This window comes from Terrapene carolina, unplaced genomic scaffold (assembly GCF_002925995.2).
Source record: "Terrapene carolina triunguis isolate 2854851 unplaced genomic scaffold, T_m_triunguis-2.0 Scaffold58, whole genome shotgun sequence".
NCBI lineage: Eukaryota > Metazoa > Chordata > Testudines > Emydidae > Terrapene > Terrapene triunguis.
Window position 1 is genome coordinate 33,918,714 of NW_020664409.1, and position 19,148 is coordinate 33,937,861.

Here is a 19,148-nt window from a genome sequence, read left to right on the forward strand (position 1 = left end):
GGGGGAAGGAGGGGACCCCAGGGGGCCTGCTGCTGCTCAGGTTGTCGCTGGGGAGGGCGTGGGGGAGGCAAGCCCCAAGGGGCCTGCTACCACTCAGGTTACCGCTGGGGGGAGGGGGGAAGCCCCAGGGGGCCCGCTGCCACTTGGGTCACTGCTGGGGGGGAGGAAGGGCGAGGAAGAATCTCCTAGGGGCCACCCCCGCTGCCCGAGCCACCCCCGCGCAGGTGGTCCGCCCTAGCGGCTAGCTGCAGAGCCACTCCAGCAGTGGCCGGTGTTGCTGCCCCCAGGGCCGCCTGAGCAGCTAGCCCTGGGGACAGCCACACTGGCCGCTTCAGAAGTCACGAAGGTCGCAGGAAGTCACGGAATCTGTGACTTCTGCGACCTCTGTGACAGACACGGAGCCCTAAGCATGAGCAATAGATTTTCTTGAAGACAGCTGGAATTAGAAATCAATCTCTGGCTGCACTATGTCAGTTTCCAGCTAGTGCTCTATTTATGTTTTATTGTTTGTTAATATGCAATTCACCTCCTCTTTTCCTCTTGCCATTTTCCACCTCAAAAGGTCAGATATATTTAATACTACTCACCAATTTAAGTCCTGTAAAAAGATATTTGACTTCTTGATTAATAAAGCAGCTAAGTTGAAGCTGATTCTCTTTTCCTTTAGTTACTTCCTCCTCTTCTGCTTCTGTACATTTCATGCTTCACGCAATTAAGGAAAATCATCACACCCTAAGAGCTGAACTATGCTCTATTTACATTAGTAGGATCAATGGAATACTAAACAGTTAATAAAATCTGAAACTCCTGATTAGATAGTATTTTTACTTGTCCCTTTAGAAGGCTTAATTTTTACGTAAATGTGGTTTTAATATCAGAAAGAAACTACTAAAATTTGGAACACTGAAAAAAGCCCTTCTGTTAAATAAATCCCCACCCACTCTTCTCTGCTTTAACCAGTCTAATGGCTAGAGTGTTAGTCCATGGAAACTCGCAATACACATTTTGTTGACACAACCTTGCAAAGGCCATTTTATTCTATTTGGTTTGCCAATATCAAATCCTGGGATCTGCTTCGATATTACACTCCACTGATAGTGAATGAGGGGAGTCGAGACAAATGAGGGGAGTAGAGACAATTGCCCTAAGTTCTTCTACATCTGCTATCTCCCACGCTCCCCCCATTTCTTTAGACCACTGAACAGCCGTCTCTTTGAAAACGTATTTTATGATGGTTACGGTTAAGATTTTGTCACGGTTATTTTTTACTAAAAGTCACGGACAATAAGCAAAAATTCACGGGAGTCTGACACCTGTCTGACTTTACTAAAACTAACCAGGGGGCAAGGCTAGGGAGGGAAGCGGAATGACGGCTGGAGCCCCATTTGGGGGAGAGGGGGGAAATGACAGAACGAGTCCCACTGCCATGGGTGGGGAGGGGGCACAGCCCTGGCTTCAGCCCCAGCGCAGTTTGTGGGGGGAGAAGGGGGAAGTAGAGCGCGCACAGCCCTGGTTCCGGCCCTGAAGCGCAGAGCAGGGGTGCATGGCCTTGGCCCCAGTCACTGGGCACAGCCATGAGGAGGGGCACATGGCCCTAGCGCCAGCCATTGGGTGGGGGGGGGTAGCAATCATGGCTGAAGCCCAAGCCAAAGCTGCAAAGGGGCCGCACAGTCCCAACGGCAGCCATGGGGGGCAGAGGGGTGTGCACAGCCCCGCCTTCAGCCACGGACAGCTGAAGAAGTCACAGACTTCCAGTAAAGTCACTGAATCCGTGACTAAATCGCATCCTTAATGACGGTACACATCCCCTTCCATACCTTCTTCCTTTCTATCTCAACTTTCTTCCTTCCTTAACTCTATAACTAGTCTCCCCATCACTTCCTCTTCGGTAGTTTTATCCATCCCCTCCTTTCACTGTTCTTCCTATCAGGTGACCACTTGATAGTGGATCACCAATGTCCAGGCTTTCCTCATTTGCAGTTTCTTCCACCATGTACCTCCTAGTCTCCCTATCAGCTAACTCTTCCCTTTCCTACACCTTCATCTCTGTTCCACATGCCTTTCCATTATCACGTTCTCCCCATTCTCCAAACTACACCCCAAACTTTCTGTGGACTCATTTCATCATGCCACTGACCTATGTATCTATTCTCCTACCCTATGCATTCTGCTCCTCCACCCACCGTTTAGGGGCTCAGAAACTAAAATGAGGTCCATGGTATGAAAGCAGAAAAGCATGACCTTCTTGCTCCAAAAAGATCTAATGCCTGACTCTGCATCAAAAAAGTTATATAGGATTATTACCCTCATCTTAATAGATATTTCCCTCTCAACATCTCAGAAAAGCAAACAATAAACTGCCTCAGGTTCTTCCCCATATGTCCAGGGGAAAAAAAATACTCCCCAGGCCCAAATATGGCACTCAGTTCCATTATGGGTAGATGTTAAAAGAATAGTACACTATGACTGAAATGCCACTTCCATGGAGCATGTCAGTCCTGATCCATCTCCCTAAACTAATTATTTTTCTATAAAAAAAAAAAACGCTACTCTTTGAAAATTGTATGATGAATCCACTTCCTAGTCACCTGACGGTGAGAGACTTATTTGTTATGTATTTGTTGCATTTGACAAAATTCCTCAGGAAAGGGATAGTCTACTTCACGTTTTGTACATTGCTAAGAACATCAGCAACACTCAAATTAGTGACTAAATGAGTGGCCATCTAGTCCCTTTTATATTAAGATATCGTTGGTATCCATGTAAAAGTAGACTCTCAGCATTTCCTGAGGCAAAGAATTTCAAATGCTATTAGTTTCTAGAGAAGAGCCATTGGGTATTTAAGCTTTGTTTTTAAAAAAAGTTTCCAAAGGTACCATTTTTCCTGTTACTGCTTATTCTAATTTTTGTGATGTGCTTTTATGTACTTCTACAATACCGGATGCATCTTTTAGCCAAGTATCTTCTCTCTCTAGCCTCTCCTGGGTTAAGCTTTTCATTTATGTTATCCCTTATGTGTGAAATCCCCTCCCCACTCTGAGTAACTAAATCACTACCGCTCTTTAGATCTTGATTTAAAATCCTTAGGATACGTTGTTTCAAATTCAATGCTGAAGAATTGATCAACTAAACTCTTCTTTTTAGAAGCTGCTGCTGAAACTCCAGAGTCGGTCTGCAAAACAGGTTCTCTTATTATAATTTTAAGTAGCAAACAAAAACACAATCTTTTCCATGCAAACTACAATTAAGTACTTTTAAAAGATAGTTCATTAATGCCTATTCATTCCAAAAGAACACATACCTATGGTTACACAAGAAAACTAGGTAGGTTGAAATTTCATTTGCTTAGTCTCCCTATCAGAGTGAAAAAGATTTAGACTAGACACCAACATTGCTTTCACAGTAATTAAATGCTAGTCTCTTTTGACCATAATACTGGCAAGAAACAGCAAATGTCTTTATTAAAAACAGCATTACTTTATTTTTCATTGAAAGGTAGAGTTCTCTATAATACTTTTTAAACTATAAACAAAGCTGTTTTATCACTGACCTTTGTAAACCAAGACACTCCACAAATTATTTTTTTTAAAGCTACACTTTGGGGGAAGTCTCGCCCTTAACCCTGGAGGAAAGAGAGTTCTCGGTGAATTAACTAAGCTAATCCTGTTTGCCGCAGCATTCCTGCTGACATCCTTCTCTGAATCCACAAAGCACGATGATGCTTTTCAGAAACAGCCAACGTCATATCAAATGAATAGAATATTAGGGCCACTGGACTCACATAAGCACTGATCCTGTGGCCCTTAACCATTGTGGTCTTCCACACTGGCTTATGTAGGGCCAACATGGAGACTCCTTCCACAGCACAGGCACCCCAATGTGCGATTTAAGTAGCATTGAGGGCCTTGCACTGGCTCTCAACATCATGAGGCAATTTCATTTATTAGACTATAAATATAGCCTAGGGAGAACCTGGTAATGCTCCAACCTAATGAAGTTGGTTCAACTATTTATTGACATACCCACCCAATAGGAATATAAGTCATGAATATTGTATTACAGCCTCATCTATAGTCAGAATCATAGAATAATATAAGATGATTTCAATTACCTCCATAAGAGCATCACCTTCTATCCCTTCCAGCTTTTGCTGTAGTACCCTCATCATTTGTACCCAGCATTCATTGGCATCCTATGAAAAAACAGAATATTGAAATTTGACTAGATACCAGTAATTGGCATTTATGATGTTAGATATGTACTATTATGAAACTACTATCAATCCCCTGATTATAACATGAAGTTTGGAACCTGACAACTCATTAACTATGAACTTGTTGCCATTCCAAAAATACTCATTTTGCTGCGCTGGTGTTTGACTCTTCATGCAACATTTTTTCTACACCCCCCAAAAAATCTAGTTTTTGGGATACAAAAGGCTACAGAATAATATTTGGACTTCAACAGCTAGAAGTAGTAATTTTCTGTTGAGTTAATGCTTTGCAACTATATTCTATGACAGAGTAAGTTATTTCATAAATACATCTTTTCCAGAAAAGTATTGCTTGAACACTGTATAATATACTGGAAGTTAAGTGAAAGTCTTTACCTGTTGGAGATATTGGCCTTGATCACCCTTCTCTGCAAATTGTGGGAAGGCCATGTGTAAAAACTGCAGGAGAATGATGGGTGGGATGCTGGAGGACGTTTTATCCATGGAATCAAACAAATCTCTAAGAGCTTAAAAATAAAGCAAGTGAGTTTTGAAAATAAAAAAATTAAATTTAAAAAAAATCAACTTAAAAATATTACAGCAAACTAGTAGTTAAAATGAACAGCAAGAAGGCAACAATACTGAAAGGGAACACTTATTTAACAGTGTCAAATTAGAACTTTTCACCATAGGGCCAAATTGTTTAACAGTAGTTACAACAGATGCACCGGCAAAATGTGCCTGCAAACATGATTACGCAGGCCTAATAAATGACCCAGATAGGAAAGATGGGCACATAGTGCCTTGAAGCCCTTTGATGCCGTCTGAAGCTGGTTCCTCACTAACAGCCCAAAAATAGAATCTTCATTCACCAAAAACTATTTAACACACTCCTGAGGCACAATGTCTTTGTAACATGTCTATACCTAAAAACATAAAGGTGTTCAAGTTAAGATCCACTTTCTAGAACTGAAAGCCACAGTGACTTAAGTGTCACTTATTGCTGATAGGACCAAAACTAAACTTGATTTTTCCACACTTAAAATTCTTCAGAGAATACTTAAACTTTGCACCCAGGAAAGCATGTGAATGTACATTAGTGCAGAAAGTTCAAAACTATTTGCAGTGTAGTGGATGATGCTGATTAAGAATATGTTGAGTGGCAACACACACACCCTTTCCCCCCCATTCCTAACTACATAGATTACTCTTATTTCTAAAAATGTACCCATTATACAGCACTTCAAGTTTACAAAGCGCTTTACAGACACCGACTGCTGCTCACAACAGCCTGTAATGTAGGCTTTACAGGAAGGAGACTGAGGCATGAAGCTTTTATACCAATGGATATAGCTAATGTCATTTTATAACAAAAAGAACTAAGTTTTATGGCCAATTTCTTCCTGTCCCTGTGATCCAACATCTCTTAAATACTGACTCCAAGAGGCATTAAAAAATGCCTGTGTGTCATGCAGGAGCTCCTGACCAGCCCAGCACCAAAGAGTTAACTAAGGATTTACTTATCAATGTATTGGACTCCTCAGAAGCAACGTTGTCACCTCAAAAGAAAATAATAAGGGACACAAAGTAGAGGCAGTGAGAGGGGAAGGGGCAGGCATGGTTGTATAGAGTAACCATTGAACTTACCACCCCAAAATTCGATCAGCAGGCATACCCACAAACTGGACCTTTCCTTCTTTATTTTGTTTTGTTTTTCCTTAAATGGACTGGTAGAAATCCCAGTGTGCTGGCCCAGCATCTTAGTGGGGCAATGAAATAGAGTAAAAAAAGAAAACAAAGTGGACAAGTAGTACCCTTGTTCAAATGTAAAGGGTCTAACTAGAGTTCTAGTTAGAGCTCAGAGATACTGGGCCTTTGTGAGCTCCTGCTACCCAGACCACCATCACCACCACCAAAATAAAATGTTACTTTCCCTTTGGAGATTAAATATATGACACTATTATGATGTTTGAATCTCTAGGGTAAGGATTATGGCATATTGAGGATAGCAGTCAATATTACTCCAGTGGTATTGCAAGGCCAATAACATCTAATGTAGTGTTACTGGGATGGTGAGTTCCAGAAGTACAGTTATAGCCTACTATTAAGTGAAAAAAAAGAACTGTCCACTAAAATGTTTACATGGCAAGTGTTCACCTCAAATGATGGAGAGGAGTGCTTTAAAGTCCCAATTACTTTAAACCACACTTAAGAAATAAGGGCTATAATGATTTACATTTTAGGCTAGATTGTGCCTAGTTTCATGTGGGTAATCCACACTACTCCAAGTATACCTCTGTTGGAGTAGATTTTGGAAGGTGCAGAAAAGTATACAGGTAAGTATGTACCTTAGAAGTACATTAGTTGGTAAAAGTTAAAATGAACCCCTCAGTGCTCTGGAGTTACCCAAGGCATAAACTCCAAAGAAAAACACACATTAAAGACTTGCAATAACAATCCTGGACTCCAGCTGCCAAGAGGTAAAGTTACATAATAGCAAAAACAGTGTTCTAATCCAAATACCGACCTGCAGTAATATACTGAGCAGAGGCCATTTCTCCTGAAGCTCTTAAGGCACCGGCATACCTAAAAGATTCAGATAATTTGCATGCAATTAAACTAAATCATATAAAATAATTTTTTTTAAAATAAACACCAGGTTTTTTAATTCACAAAAGAAGGGAGTGGATAAAATGGTCAGATAGAAATTAAAAAACACATTCTGAAAAAGGGTTCTGGGGAGATTCACTGAACTTGATGTAATCCAAGTATTTACCTCCTGGCAGCATACATCCTCTAGTTCTTTGACACCCCCCCCCCCCCAACCATCATTTCTGCTATAATCACGCTGAAGCAAAGGAAAGGCTGGCATCCCTCAAATCACTTTTGCTTAAGAGTAAATGAAAAATAAATTAAAAATTTGATTATTTTAATTCTATGTACTTTTGCATACACCCTACTTCCATTTAATTCTGTCCCCCTTCTCTTCCGGTTTCTTGGAAGAGGAGTCTTTCCTTGCTTAGCACATGAAAAGTAAGGCTGAACACTTGCCTAACTACAGGTTTCTACTGCTTCACAACATCTGCTTCCTAAAATGATTTGAGCCAAGGTGGGGAGGAATAGCCACACTCAGTGGTTAAAGCAGATCAAAGCTATGGGGAGATCACTAGTTCTGGTAGCTATTGTCACACATCTCCCTCTTATGAAACAATGGAGTGTTGCAAGGGGAAGAGAATGGGGACAAGAGAGTAAGTAAACAAAAGAAGTTCATGTCCCCAAGCAGGTTCCCAGCCAGCTGGGGGGTAGGGGTGGGGGTGGAGGGGAAAGAATGTGCACCAAAAGCATGGAACAAGATGGGGCATATTTCTGGTGTGTCCAATCCTGATTTCTACCAAGGAGAAGAATGTATTTTAGAAAAGCACAGGAAAGAGGGAGCACATGCAGGAGTTACTCCTTAGAAATTTCTGAAATATCCAATGCAACTTCCTCCAGCTTATGAGATTAAGATATTTAGAGTCACTGTGGATAGTTCTCTGAAAACTTCCGCTCAACGTGCAGCGTTTGAAAAGGCTAACAGCAGGTTAGGAACTATCGGAAAAGGATAGAACATAAGATGGAAAATATCGTAATGCTACTATAAATCATGGTGTGCCCACAACTTGAATATTGTATCCAGTTCTGGTCACCCCATCTCAAAAAGCATTTAGTAGAACTGGAAAAAGTTAGAGAAAGGCAAAGATGATCAAGGGTTTGGAATGACTTCCATGAGGAGAGACTAAAGAGATTAGTTCAGTTTTAAAAAAAAAAGAGATGACTAAGGGGGGATATGATAGAGGTCTATAAAATCATAAATGATGTAGGAAGAGTGAATACAGAAGTGTTCTTTACCTTTTCACACAATACAAAAAATAGGGGTCACCCAATGAAATTAATAGGCAGCAGGTTCAATACAAACAAGAGGAAGTACTTTTTCACACAATGTACAACTAACCTGTGAAGATCACTGCCATGAGATGCTGTGATAGCCAAAAGTATAACTGGGTTAAAAAAAGAACTAGGTAAGTTCACGGAGGGTAGGTCCATCAATGGCTACTAGCCAAGACGATCAGGGACTGAAACCCATGGTTGAGGCAACCCTAAACCTCTGACTACCAGAAGCTGGGAGAGCAAGACAAGGATGGATCACTTGATAACTGCCCTGTTCTGTATATTGCGCCTGAAGCTCTGGTATGAGCCACTATTGGAGACAGGATACTGGACAAGATGGACCATGGTCTGACCCAGTATGGTAGTTCTCATGCTCTTAAAATAAATTTTGAATAAAATTTATAGAGCTGGTGGGCACCCTTTCTTCCCTGCTCCACTCAGAGGGAAGTAATGGATGGAACAGATCTTTCTTTAAGGAGGAGTAGGTCAGGTACATATTTTCTGTCAGGTGATGCTGCTGCTTCACTCACTGCTGGGCAAGTCTGGGAGCCTCTCCTGCTACTCCTATATCAGATTCCTCTTCCTAATGAGCCCTTACTTTAGTACGTAGAGGAGGAGCTCTGAGGAAACAGGCTCCTCCAAGATAGGAAGAGGGATCTGTGCTTCTCTTACTTCAACCTTGGACCTGGCTTCCACAAAAATTGATGTCAGGAAGGACCAGGGAGAGTATCCCTTTCATCAGAAAGAGGTACATCAACCATGGGAAGCTAAAGGGGGACGACGCTCCTAGAGACCTCAATAGGATAGTTGATGTGAAGTGAAACACTAAGCTTGCCCAGCTGAGCTAACTCAGCTTTACTTCCCTCCTCACTATCCTTTTGTGCTGCCATCAAGAGAGAAGAGAGAGGGTGAGTCCTGCAAACACCATTCAGAGCAGTGAAATTGTCTTTTTCCAGGGCTGGTTTCCCAGCAAATAGAATACTGCCACCTTTTATTGCATCCTGCCAGTTTTATAGGATATATTCCCTATTCACCTGGACCCCCACTGCACTGAGCCCCAACCAGCTGCATCCGGACCATCACCCCCCCCCAGCCCCACTCTCCCAGCACCCAAACCCCCCTGCCACACCCCCAACCCCCCCCCCCCCCCACTGAGCCCCAACCACCTTCACCTGACCCGCTGCATAGTCCCATTGCCCCTGCAGCTGTAACCCCATCCCCCATCACATCCGGACCCCCCACTGAGCTGCCTGCACCCAAACTGCCCCACCCAGAGCCCTCTTAACCCACACCTCAATCCCTTCCATAATATGCCCTTCCATACTTGGATTCTGCTGTGCTAAGCCTGCCTGCCCACAGCTGGTACAGAGGGGCAGGGCCCTGGGGTGTTTTCTGGGATAGGCCTGGCCCTCACGCTGTTTCAGGGTCGAGAGCAGCCTCACCGCCGAATCCACATCCCGGCATATGGGGGGGGGGGGGTAAGAGAGCTGAAGGGTGATCACAGAATTCACTCAGGAGTACTGGGGAAACCAAGTCAAGTGCAGAAGTGTCAAGAGTTTGATCATTCTACATGAGTGAAGTAATCCTGCCTAAATGACCATTATTCCCACAATTCTTGAATGTTAAAGACCTCTCATATTGTATGTCTGTTGGCTCGGTCACTGAAATTCTCCAAAGGTAAGTCTGGAAGAACAGATTTATTTATCTTGCTGACCCTCAAGACGGTAGCAAAATCCTTCATGCATTACTCACAATTAAATCGGTGTAGAAACTGGCTGTTTCCACACCTCAATCTAGAAGAGTCAGGAAAATTAGGAAGTACCAAGTGTACTAAAAAAATGCTTGTGGATTTATAAAACTAAATCTTTCATTGTGTTGCCAACAAAACGTAACATACTGAACATCACAAGCTATATAATCTGTAATTGGACAGTTTGCAAACAAACTAGTGGACAGAGTTATGGAAAAGTGTTTTTGCAAAGGAACAGGGCTGTTTCTTAAGTGAAATGCATAACTGTTTTTGTTTTGTTTTTTTGTTTTGTTTTTTTAGGAGAGATCATAATACTTTAGACGAAAACAGAATATACGTAAACCAAGAAGAGTAGATGATCAAAGTTCAGCAACCTGCCTAAACAGTTTTGTGAAGTCTTATTTGCAGTAGACTGGATCAGAATTTGGATGTGAACTTTTTTAATGAGACAGAACCAATTCTCTATTAAAAATATTTTAGCTTCTATAAATATACAGCTGCTTTGACTTCTTAGTAAGGACAAAGATGTAACCAACACAATGATTCTATTAGTCTGTAACTCTATTAAGACGACAATTTTACACAACAGACACTTCATAATCCAAAGAAAACAATTTTAATCTTAGTATTTTTGTACTGAACCCTACCTCTTAAGGGCCTCTTTCAGTTCTGGCACAGAGCGGATACACTGAACTGTAGCATTCATGTAACAAGTGTTGCCAAGATTTGTCAAACCACATGGTAACTCCATCTGCCAAGGAAATATACACGGTGCTTGAAGATTTAAGAGACATTTTAAATTATTTTGGTATAAATACTGTAACTCAGACAGTAGCTTATTAGGACACATCTGAAATTAAAGAAACCCGATCAACCATCATGTTACATCAAATTTTATCTACAAAAATAAATTTGAATTAATAGATTTATTAAAGTATTTATTTTTAGTTCTATTATCTTGTTAGTTTGAAGTATTTTACATTTTGGTGCACTTTAGTGCTTTTAAAAACATTCAAGCGTGCTTCATTTTATTTTTGTGTACGTTTTGGTATAGTGAACAGAATGAAATTTAGAGGGCAAATCGCCTAAAAGGAAGACATTTACAGAGGTTCCAATTATAATCAAATTCAAACTTTAAAATATCTTTTTTCTTGCTAATTGCCTTGATAATCTTGCATACATGTTTTTAATGATAGTTGTAATATAATCAAATCAAGGTTAAAACAATGTCTGTGTTCTCAGCAGAACTCTGAAAAGTAATGAAATCCATAGTTAAATTGTTAAAATATTGCTTTTGCTTTATCACTAGTTTACAGGGAGGAGTTTAAAAAGTTTTTTGAATTTCTGAGGTCCTGAAGTTTACATGTAAAAAATATTGATCTAACTTCTTAAACAAAGAAAATGGTCATACTAATGTAATAACTGGACCATAACAATTTCAGGAACCATTAGAAATAATTGCACAAATACATTATGATATTTTGTAAAGCTTATTTAATAAAAAGTGAGCCAGATATCAGGAAAAATTGATTTGTACAAAATGAGTCAATTATGCATTTGGATAAATTTTTGGGAAAAAGCATTAATCTAGCTACACAATCTGTGTTAGTGTGTCTGTTAAAAAAAACAGAGAATAGGCATACTTGAAATTCAGATGTCAAAAATTCAGGGACATAAAATTTGGTAAGAGAAAAACAACATGTAAAATCCTTCAAATTTGATCCAAGATTGCTATGTCTCCTTGTTCACCTCTATTATTTATAGTTAGTCTAAGTGACTGGATAGCTCTAGTCTCACAGGTATATATAATTTAAGTATCAATTATTTTCCTCTTGGACCATAGGCGGCTCTTACATAAGTATTAAATACATGTCAGTCCTAAATTACAAAGCCATCATCATATGGCTATTTATAATTGGCTACTGTACATGTGGAACAATAGTTCTGTGTTCAAAAGTCATGTTGGCTGTTTTATGTTAATTAAAAAAATACCATAAAGAGCTTCTAGTTCAGATTAAGGACAAACAAAACTATTCAAGTTATTAACAAAAAAAAATACATCCCGAACTAGGGAAACTTTTGTTTTCAAACATTAAGTCAATTTTCCCCCCCATAGATCTCCCTCTCACAAAGAAGATTCCTTCTACTCCAACAGTTTAAAAAAAAGAGTTTCAAATTTTCAACTGGGAACCAATGTTCACATAAGGAGACTAGGATATTTTTAGGGTGCACTATTATAAATATAAAAAAGCCACCAAATAATTTGACACTACTAGTAGTCTTTGTTCAAGAGAAGCCCAGGATCAAAAACACAAGGACGATACAAGTCTGGCTTCAGATGCCTCTCCTGAGCCACATCTTGGAAGTTTGTATTACAGTAGAACCTGAGAGTTATGAACACCGTGGGAATGGAGGTTGTTCATAATTCTGAACAAAATGTTATGGTTGTTTTTTAAAAGTTTACAACTGACTTAATATAGTTTTGAAACTTTACTGTGCAGAAGAAAAATGCTTCTTTCCTTTTTTTTTTTAGTAGTTTACATTTAAAACAGTATTGTATTGGCTTATTTTTCCTCTAGTGCTGCTGCCTGATTGTGTACTTCTGGTTCCAAATGAGGTGTATGGTTGACTGGTCAGTTCGTAACGCTGGTGTTCATAACTCTGAGGTTCTACGATATGCCTCTCCATGATAAGGTTGGTTCAAGCCAAATGATATTAGTTAAATGAGCTATAAATTAAAGCAAACTTTTTACCATTTCTTCCAAAGTCACATTACATTGTCAACACCTTCAGGTTTGTTAGATACTAGAAATGATAAGTAAATAAGTTATAGTTTACGATCCACTTTTAAATAAACATTATAAATACACTGAAAAGTGCAGTTATCCAAAAGATAACAGGAATCTGAGGTACAAAATATGCTTACAGCTGAGGCTAACTGCTCTTCCGTCATGTCTTCTACAAAGACAGGTCGAGCTACCGGTTCCTCAGGGAGTGCCTCTGCAGAGCCCATCATTAATAAGGTCATTCCCTGTAATACAGCAGATATAAGCAGACACATTAAAGAACATCCATAAAATACAAGTGCAAGAAAGGTAGAAATCTGCATACCTCTAAAATTTAGTAATTTCGGATATCTCCTATTGGAGGTAAACTAAGTGTTCTCTTACAATGTCTATTTGATACTGCATTATTGTTTCTAAAGACAAAGATAACCAATGAAACAAAAAATGATGTGAATCTATTGCTTTATTTTATATTTATATTGAATTATGAATCACCCTTCCTTCATGAAAACTAAGAAAAAGATTTTAGTCCATTAATCTCTAAACAGTACTACTAACTTTGTAATTATGTAGAAAATGCACAATAGGAAAAATTTCTTAGTATTTTTTATGCAAATTTCCATTTGGCCTGGACACTATATCAGTCAGTAGCCAAGATCTTTCTAATAAACAGCTTTAACTAACATCAGGTTCCAATTATGACAAAAAAAATTAATGAACCACAGAATACCCTTAAATGAAAACTCCCTCCGTTTTTGACCCTTCAGAGTCAAAAGTCTTTCATACTCCAGTACTGTACAAGGGAAATTACTTTATCCTCCTTTTCTTCGAGCTTGGGCCTCAAGAAGTTAAGAGCCAGAACTATGTTCAGATTTGAAAGGATAAAATAAAAGTTTACTAGAATCTCCACATGCACATGTGCAAAAGTTGCCAATTATTCAAGTTCAGACTACTCTGAATAGGAAGAAATTCACCCTTCTTTGGCTAAGGATTTGGGGAAGCTTGAGAGGGATCTTGTTGAGTTTACTACCATGAAGACTGGCTTGTGGGTTTTGGATCTGTGTGTTCTCTTGGGATGGGAATACTAAGAGGAGGGGGAAGAGCGAGATGCCACCTCTGAGGACAGGGGAGCTATTTGAGGAAGTGAGAAATATTTGATCAAGGGTGGCCAATATGGCATAGATATGAGGGGAAAATGGGTTGGGGATGCTCCACAGTATTGCCCAGAGAACAAGAGGTGGACAGTTAGGGGAGAAAGGTACTGGTGCTATGACCTTTCCTGGACCAGTGTGTGCAAAAGGAGCTTGCCATCGGGACAACCTGTGTGGCTCCACACCACAGACATTTCCTTCCCCTTCGACCAACAGGTCAGTGTTTGAAAGTATGATGCTGGTGATGAAAGGGGTATATCAAAAAATAAGTAATAAGTACCCAGAGACTCACCCCAAGTAGTATAAATTCTTTAAGTTATCCTGAAGTGTGGTTAGATTATTGGAGGAAGGCTACCAGCACCTGGTACACAGTGCAAGACCAGAATTTTACCTGTCTAGCCCTCAACACAATAGTATGCAAGTGCCTTTGCCATAGCTCTTTGATCTACTGCACCACCCTACTGATACTGCATAGTTGTGCTGGAGAGCAACCGCCAGGCTAGGGGAATCAAGCAACTTTCCCCTGTCTGTTCATTACAGATCCCCTCCCTACCAGACTGCTGCTGAAGCTAAGAGAAAGGAACTACCAAGTTCCTGCAAGAAAGAAGAGAACCATTAGGGAGAGCTCAGGAGCAACCTCTGCCTTTCCCTGGTCAGGCAGAATATTGGATAAATAACATGGATGTGTTGAGTAAAAGTGCTAGTAGGCTACAGGGAAAGAACAAAAATAAAATCACAAGAATCTCTTGCATTACCCGGGGAGTGGAAAAATAGCAGATAAACCTCATCAGTGAAGCTCATGAAAGCAGTACAGACCCTATACCAGAGAAACAATCCTAGGAAAGCAATTGAGTGAGTAGTGGCTATCAATGTAAAATGCAATAAAAAAATTCTCAAAGCATATCAGGAAGACATTGTCATTTCCCCATAGGTCCTAGCTCACAAGGTTCTCTCACCATATTCCCAGAGAACAAATGTTAGGAGACCCAGTGTGGAGATTTTTAAAATTATGCTTAGGTAAGACAACTACATCCTAAAATTGTTAGTCTAAAAGCAGAAAATATAAAGGCCACTGTGGTTACAAAACAAAGCCTATGACAATTTTGATTAAGTGTATCTCCCATTATTCACTATGGCGTTCCTATTTTTTCCTGAAAGTCATAAGACTATCACCCCACTTATGATGGAAGTAATGAGAGACTCTTAAAAAGACCATCACTATAATAAAAAGATCAAGTTTTAAGCTGTTTACCAATATGCAAGTGAATTTTTGATGATACTTACATTCTTGATTTTGATGTTGCCCCACTCATCATCCTATGTTTGAAGGGAAGAAAAGGATTGTGTTACTGTCTTACAGTATTTTTAGAAGACTCAAAAGGCTAACTGACGCTTTCACCAACATTAGTCATTTGTCTCTGAACAGCACATTATAGCAAAGTGTTAACACTTTACTAGAGACTATTCTTTTTCCAATCTTGTGTCAATCTAAACTAAAAACAGCAAGGTACTCTTTTCTAGATGGCTCTTGATAGTTTTACAACTAGTCAGCTCCAATATCTGTTTCAGAATGAAGGGAAAGAAGGCAAATTGACCAAATTAAGTCATATTGGCATAAAAACTGTATGGCAGAGATGCACTTTCTGTTCTGGATTGTTTTCACTGGCCTGCAATTCAGAAACAAGCTACAATTTGTAACTGACGTATACAGATAGAAAGTGCTGTTAAATTCTTAAGCAACAAGGAAAATACCAAAGGCGTGGGGAAAAGTTTTGAAATACTGGTTTGTGTTGACCACCATTTAATCAATCTGTATTTTGAAAAACATTTTCCAGTAACAAGCAACAGACCTACAGCATCAACACATCATACTACGTGTTTTCTGAACTGTTCATGGTCATACATTTATACATTTGTAACATTAATGTTCTGATTAATGTTTAATCAACAGTAAGACTATAAACAGAATTAGACAAATACAAGGAAGTTATTGGTGATTTCTACCTTTAGAGCGCCTCCTTTCACCACAACTTTCTGTCTGTCTGGCTGAACTCCAGTCAATGCGAAAAGCTGAGCTTTGAACACCATTGGAGGTTCGTCAGTATTCAGCTCTACACCATCAAATTTCTCTTTCCCCCATTTTACATTCACTGCAAAAACAATGCATTACACATGTGGATCATTCTCTTCCACATGAGTTTATTTAGTTTCTAGAATTAACTATGAGTATATAATATTTTACCTAAGAAAGACCTTAGCCCCCCCACCATACGTTCAGTTTCAGGTTGGCTACCAACAAGTTTGAAGAGGTTATTCAAGATTCATGTTTCACAATAAAACCAAGCAAAACTATTTCTCTGTCCAATCTTAAGAAGTCATTAGAAAGTTAATCCCCCCCAATCTATGGACCACGCTGATTGCAACTATTATCAATCATGGGTCAGTTAGTATAATTCTGTGTGGGATAACCCTATGTTCTTCCAAAACAAAACTAATACTTCTGGTGACAAAGGTTATTTACATGAAATTGCACACTGCACATGTCAAATATGTACCCAGACAGACTATCTTGCTTTATCTCAATGGCACATTAACTTTGTAGCCCCAGTTACACCACCACCGTTAAATGCTTTAATGCTGGTACAGTACAGTCACAAAATGATTTTAGCTCAGTGTAGTTGGACATAATAGGAATGTCCTGCAGCTCCAGTCATTTACATATTATAGGCAATTGACTCCTTAGCAGTAGAGCTGGAATCCATTCATGGCATAGCATAGCAACTGTTGCTAGGCTAATCCATCACTGACCCATGGCAGAGAAACAGCATGGTTTTCCAGCGGAACTGTAAATCTTCAGCCAGTGAGTTATATCAAATTCTGTTGTATATTTCTAAAAATTATTTCAGAATGTTACTACTTCGTTGAAAACACAAACACAGCATACTCTATAATGAGGCTACACTCTATCAGGCAAATTCATGATAGCCACAACAATTTTGCTTCTATCAGTTATGGCAGTATGTTTGTCCCTGTCAAACCAGCAACTTAGGGTTTTTCAATAAAGGATAAAGCAGCTGTGATTTAATAAAGGATCTTCCATTATTTATATAGGTCCAGAATAGCAGACTATGGGAAAATGACCAGGGGGTGATTTTAAACAATTTTTTCCACACAGACATAATAATCTGTAAAAAGAGCATGATTTGCCTGTCCTTCTGCATTTTTTCTATACATTTGTGATTTGTTTTTTGCCATAAACCCATGACTTCTCCCATTTGTTTCCCATTTGTTTCTCATGACAAATAGGTAGCCTTAAGAGGGTAGTACAGAGTGTTCATTCTTGAAGAGGCAGGTTCCAATCATTTTTGCAATTTGTTCAAACATAAAAAGGCTTTGGAGTACAAAAAAAGAGTTCTTATGTAAACCATGCTAATAATCAATTGCACAAGTATCCAATCTGAACGTTAAATATGCTGCAAGACAATAAACCTTATAATCTCAGACACGACTATCTTTAAAAACTTAGTATCTATAGAAATACACTGTACAAAGTTTTTCCATGATTTTAGATACCGTAATAGAAATTTCCAGCACTTTCCAACATACAACTCATCAACTAGTGCCCAATATCTGTGCTCCTGATAAGGAAATAAAATAATTCAAGCAAAGATTATACAAACAACTAAAACAGAAGTCAGGCTATCTACTGAAAAGCATCAGGGATGGGGGTGGGGGTCAAGTAATGATGCTTTGGCCATGCAGAATAGAAACAATGGATAGTTTAAATGAGTTTGAGATGCCATATTCACCAACTCCAAACAAGGCCCCCCAATTTGCAAACCACAGTTGAGGTTGAAGGGTGATAGATAAATTCAGTGCCATTTTAAATTCATTGGCCAAGCACTGAAATGTTCTGACAGGCCTTGGAGGGCTGAACTGTGAAATGCACACACACCAGCAACAACTCCCTCAAGAGAGCCACCAGAGAGTGGGAGTTTCCAGCTCTTACAGCCTTTGCCAGTAACTTTCCTTGGTGGAAACCGCAGTGGGTGGGATGAGATGCAATTGTGCTAAACTGCAACTTCTTTAGTATAAACTAGAATACAGTGCAGGTTTCAAAAAAAAAAAAAAAAAAAAAAAAAAAAAAAAAAAAAAAATAAAAAAAAAAAAAAAAAAAAAAAACAAAAAAAAAAAAAAAAAAAAAAAAAAAAAAAGCGCACAGGCTGATGGGCCTACATTAGGAAAAGTGAGAGTAGAAATATTTGTTATTTGGTGAACACCAGTGTGTTTAGACAAATAGGTAAAACCAGTATCAAAGGAGTTTAAATTCTCTGTATATACACCCCCACAGCACACACTTGCTACATTGCTTGCTTTTGTAAAGCACAAGAAGTGTCCCTCTCCCCAACCTCCAGGAGAAGTTGAGGAGCACGGAAGTAATACCTATAACACCAGGCTGTGGTATTTACAGAATGCAGCGGACGTGATTTGTTTGCATTTCTGACACTGTCCCACACGAGACTCTCATAAGGAAACTAGGGAAATGTGGTTAGAGAAGATTACTATAAAGTGGGGGCGCATCTGGTTCACAGCCTGATCGCTGCTGCTTGTCTACACTGGCTCACTCTGAGCCGAGAAAATCTAACGAGTGGGTCCACGGGGGTGGGGGAAGTGTCTGTCCGGGGTCCACCCCAGGGGCATTTTCTGGCGCTACGGGGCATTATTAAACAATTAAGCGAGTGACCCACCGGGGAAAGGCGGGGCCGCCCCACGCGGGGCCCTAGCTGCGCCTGTTCAGTCGCTCGGGAACTCACGCGGCGCGGTCACCGCCCACGAGCCGCCCCGGGGTTAGAGAGACTGTTCCGGGCTGCCCCCCAGGCGCGCACACGGGGGAGGCCCGGCGCCGGGCAGCGCGGGAGGGCCCGGCTCACCTGAGAAAAGCGGCATGGCGGGCGGGCGGCGTGTCCCGAAGGGGGAGGGGGCGTCAGTCAGTGGGCAACGGCTCCGGCGCGTCCCACTCTCAGGGTCTCATTCAAACCGGCCCCTCACGATGACGCTGCAAGCGGAGCCCGGGCGCCGGAAGCGGTGGGGGAAGCAGCGCGCGCAGCTCCGGAAGGGGCGCCGGGGCTTCCTGTCACATGGCCGACTCCCCACTGCTGCGCGCGCCCGCCCGCACCTTGGGAGCCGGCACGCCCCCCAGGCTCGGGCGCAGCTGTGGGTGGCTGCGCGCGCACTGCCGATCGGGCGGTGGTGCCCGGGTTCAGCCTTCACGAGCCCAGCCCCCTCCGCCACGAGTCCGAGGCCGGCTCAAAAATCACCGA

General features: G+C 40.6%; 1 protein-coding gene across 1 annotated transcript in view; it reads right to left on the reverse strand.

Moving 5' to 3' along the window:
* Positions 1 to 18,855, reverse strand: part of USP14 (ubiquitin specific peptidase 14) — a 30,561-nt gene extending 11,706 nt beyond the window's left edge. The window contains exons 1-10 of the mRNA XM_024210762.3: positions 18,759 to 18,855; positions 15,832 to 15,977; positions 15,112 to 15,144; positions 12,817 to 12,921; positions 10,538 to 10,641; positions 6,741 to 6,799; positions 4,610 to 4,740; positions 4,112 to 4,192; positions 3,093 to 3,172; positions 588 to 702 (exon numbers count right to left, since the gene is read on the reverse strand). Coding sequence (XP_024066530.1) covers positions 588 to 702; positions 3,093 to 3,172; positions 4,112 to 4,192; positions 4,610 to 4,740; positions 6,741 to 6,799; positions 10,538 to 10,641; positions 12,817 to 12,921; positions 15,112 to 15,144; positions 15,832 to 15,977; positions 18,759 to 18,774 — 870 coding nt within the window. The 5' untranslated portion in view covers positions 18,775 to 18,855. The remainder of the gene's footprint in view (positions 1 to 587; positions 703 to 3,092; positions 3,173 to 4,111; positions 4,193 to 4,609; positions 4,741 to 6,740; positions 6,800 to 10,537; positions 10,642 to 12,816; positions 12,922 to 15,111; positions 15,145 to 15,831; positions 15,978 to 18,758) is intronic.
* Positions 18,856 to 19,148: the final 293 nt, after the last annotated feature.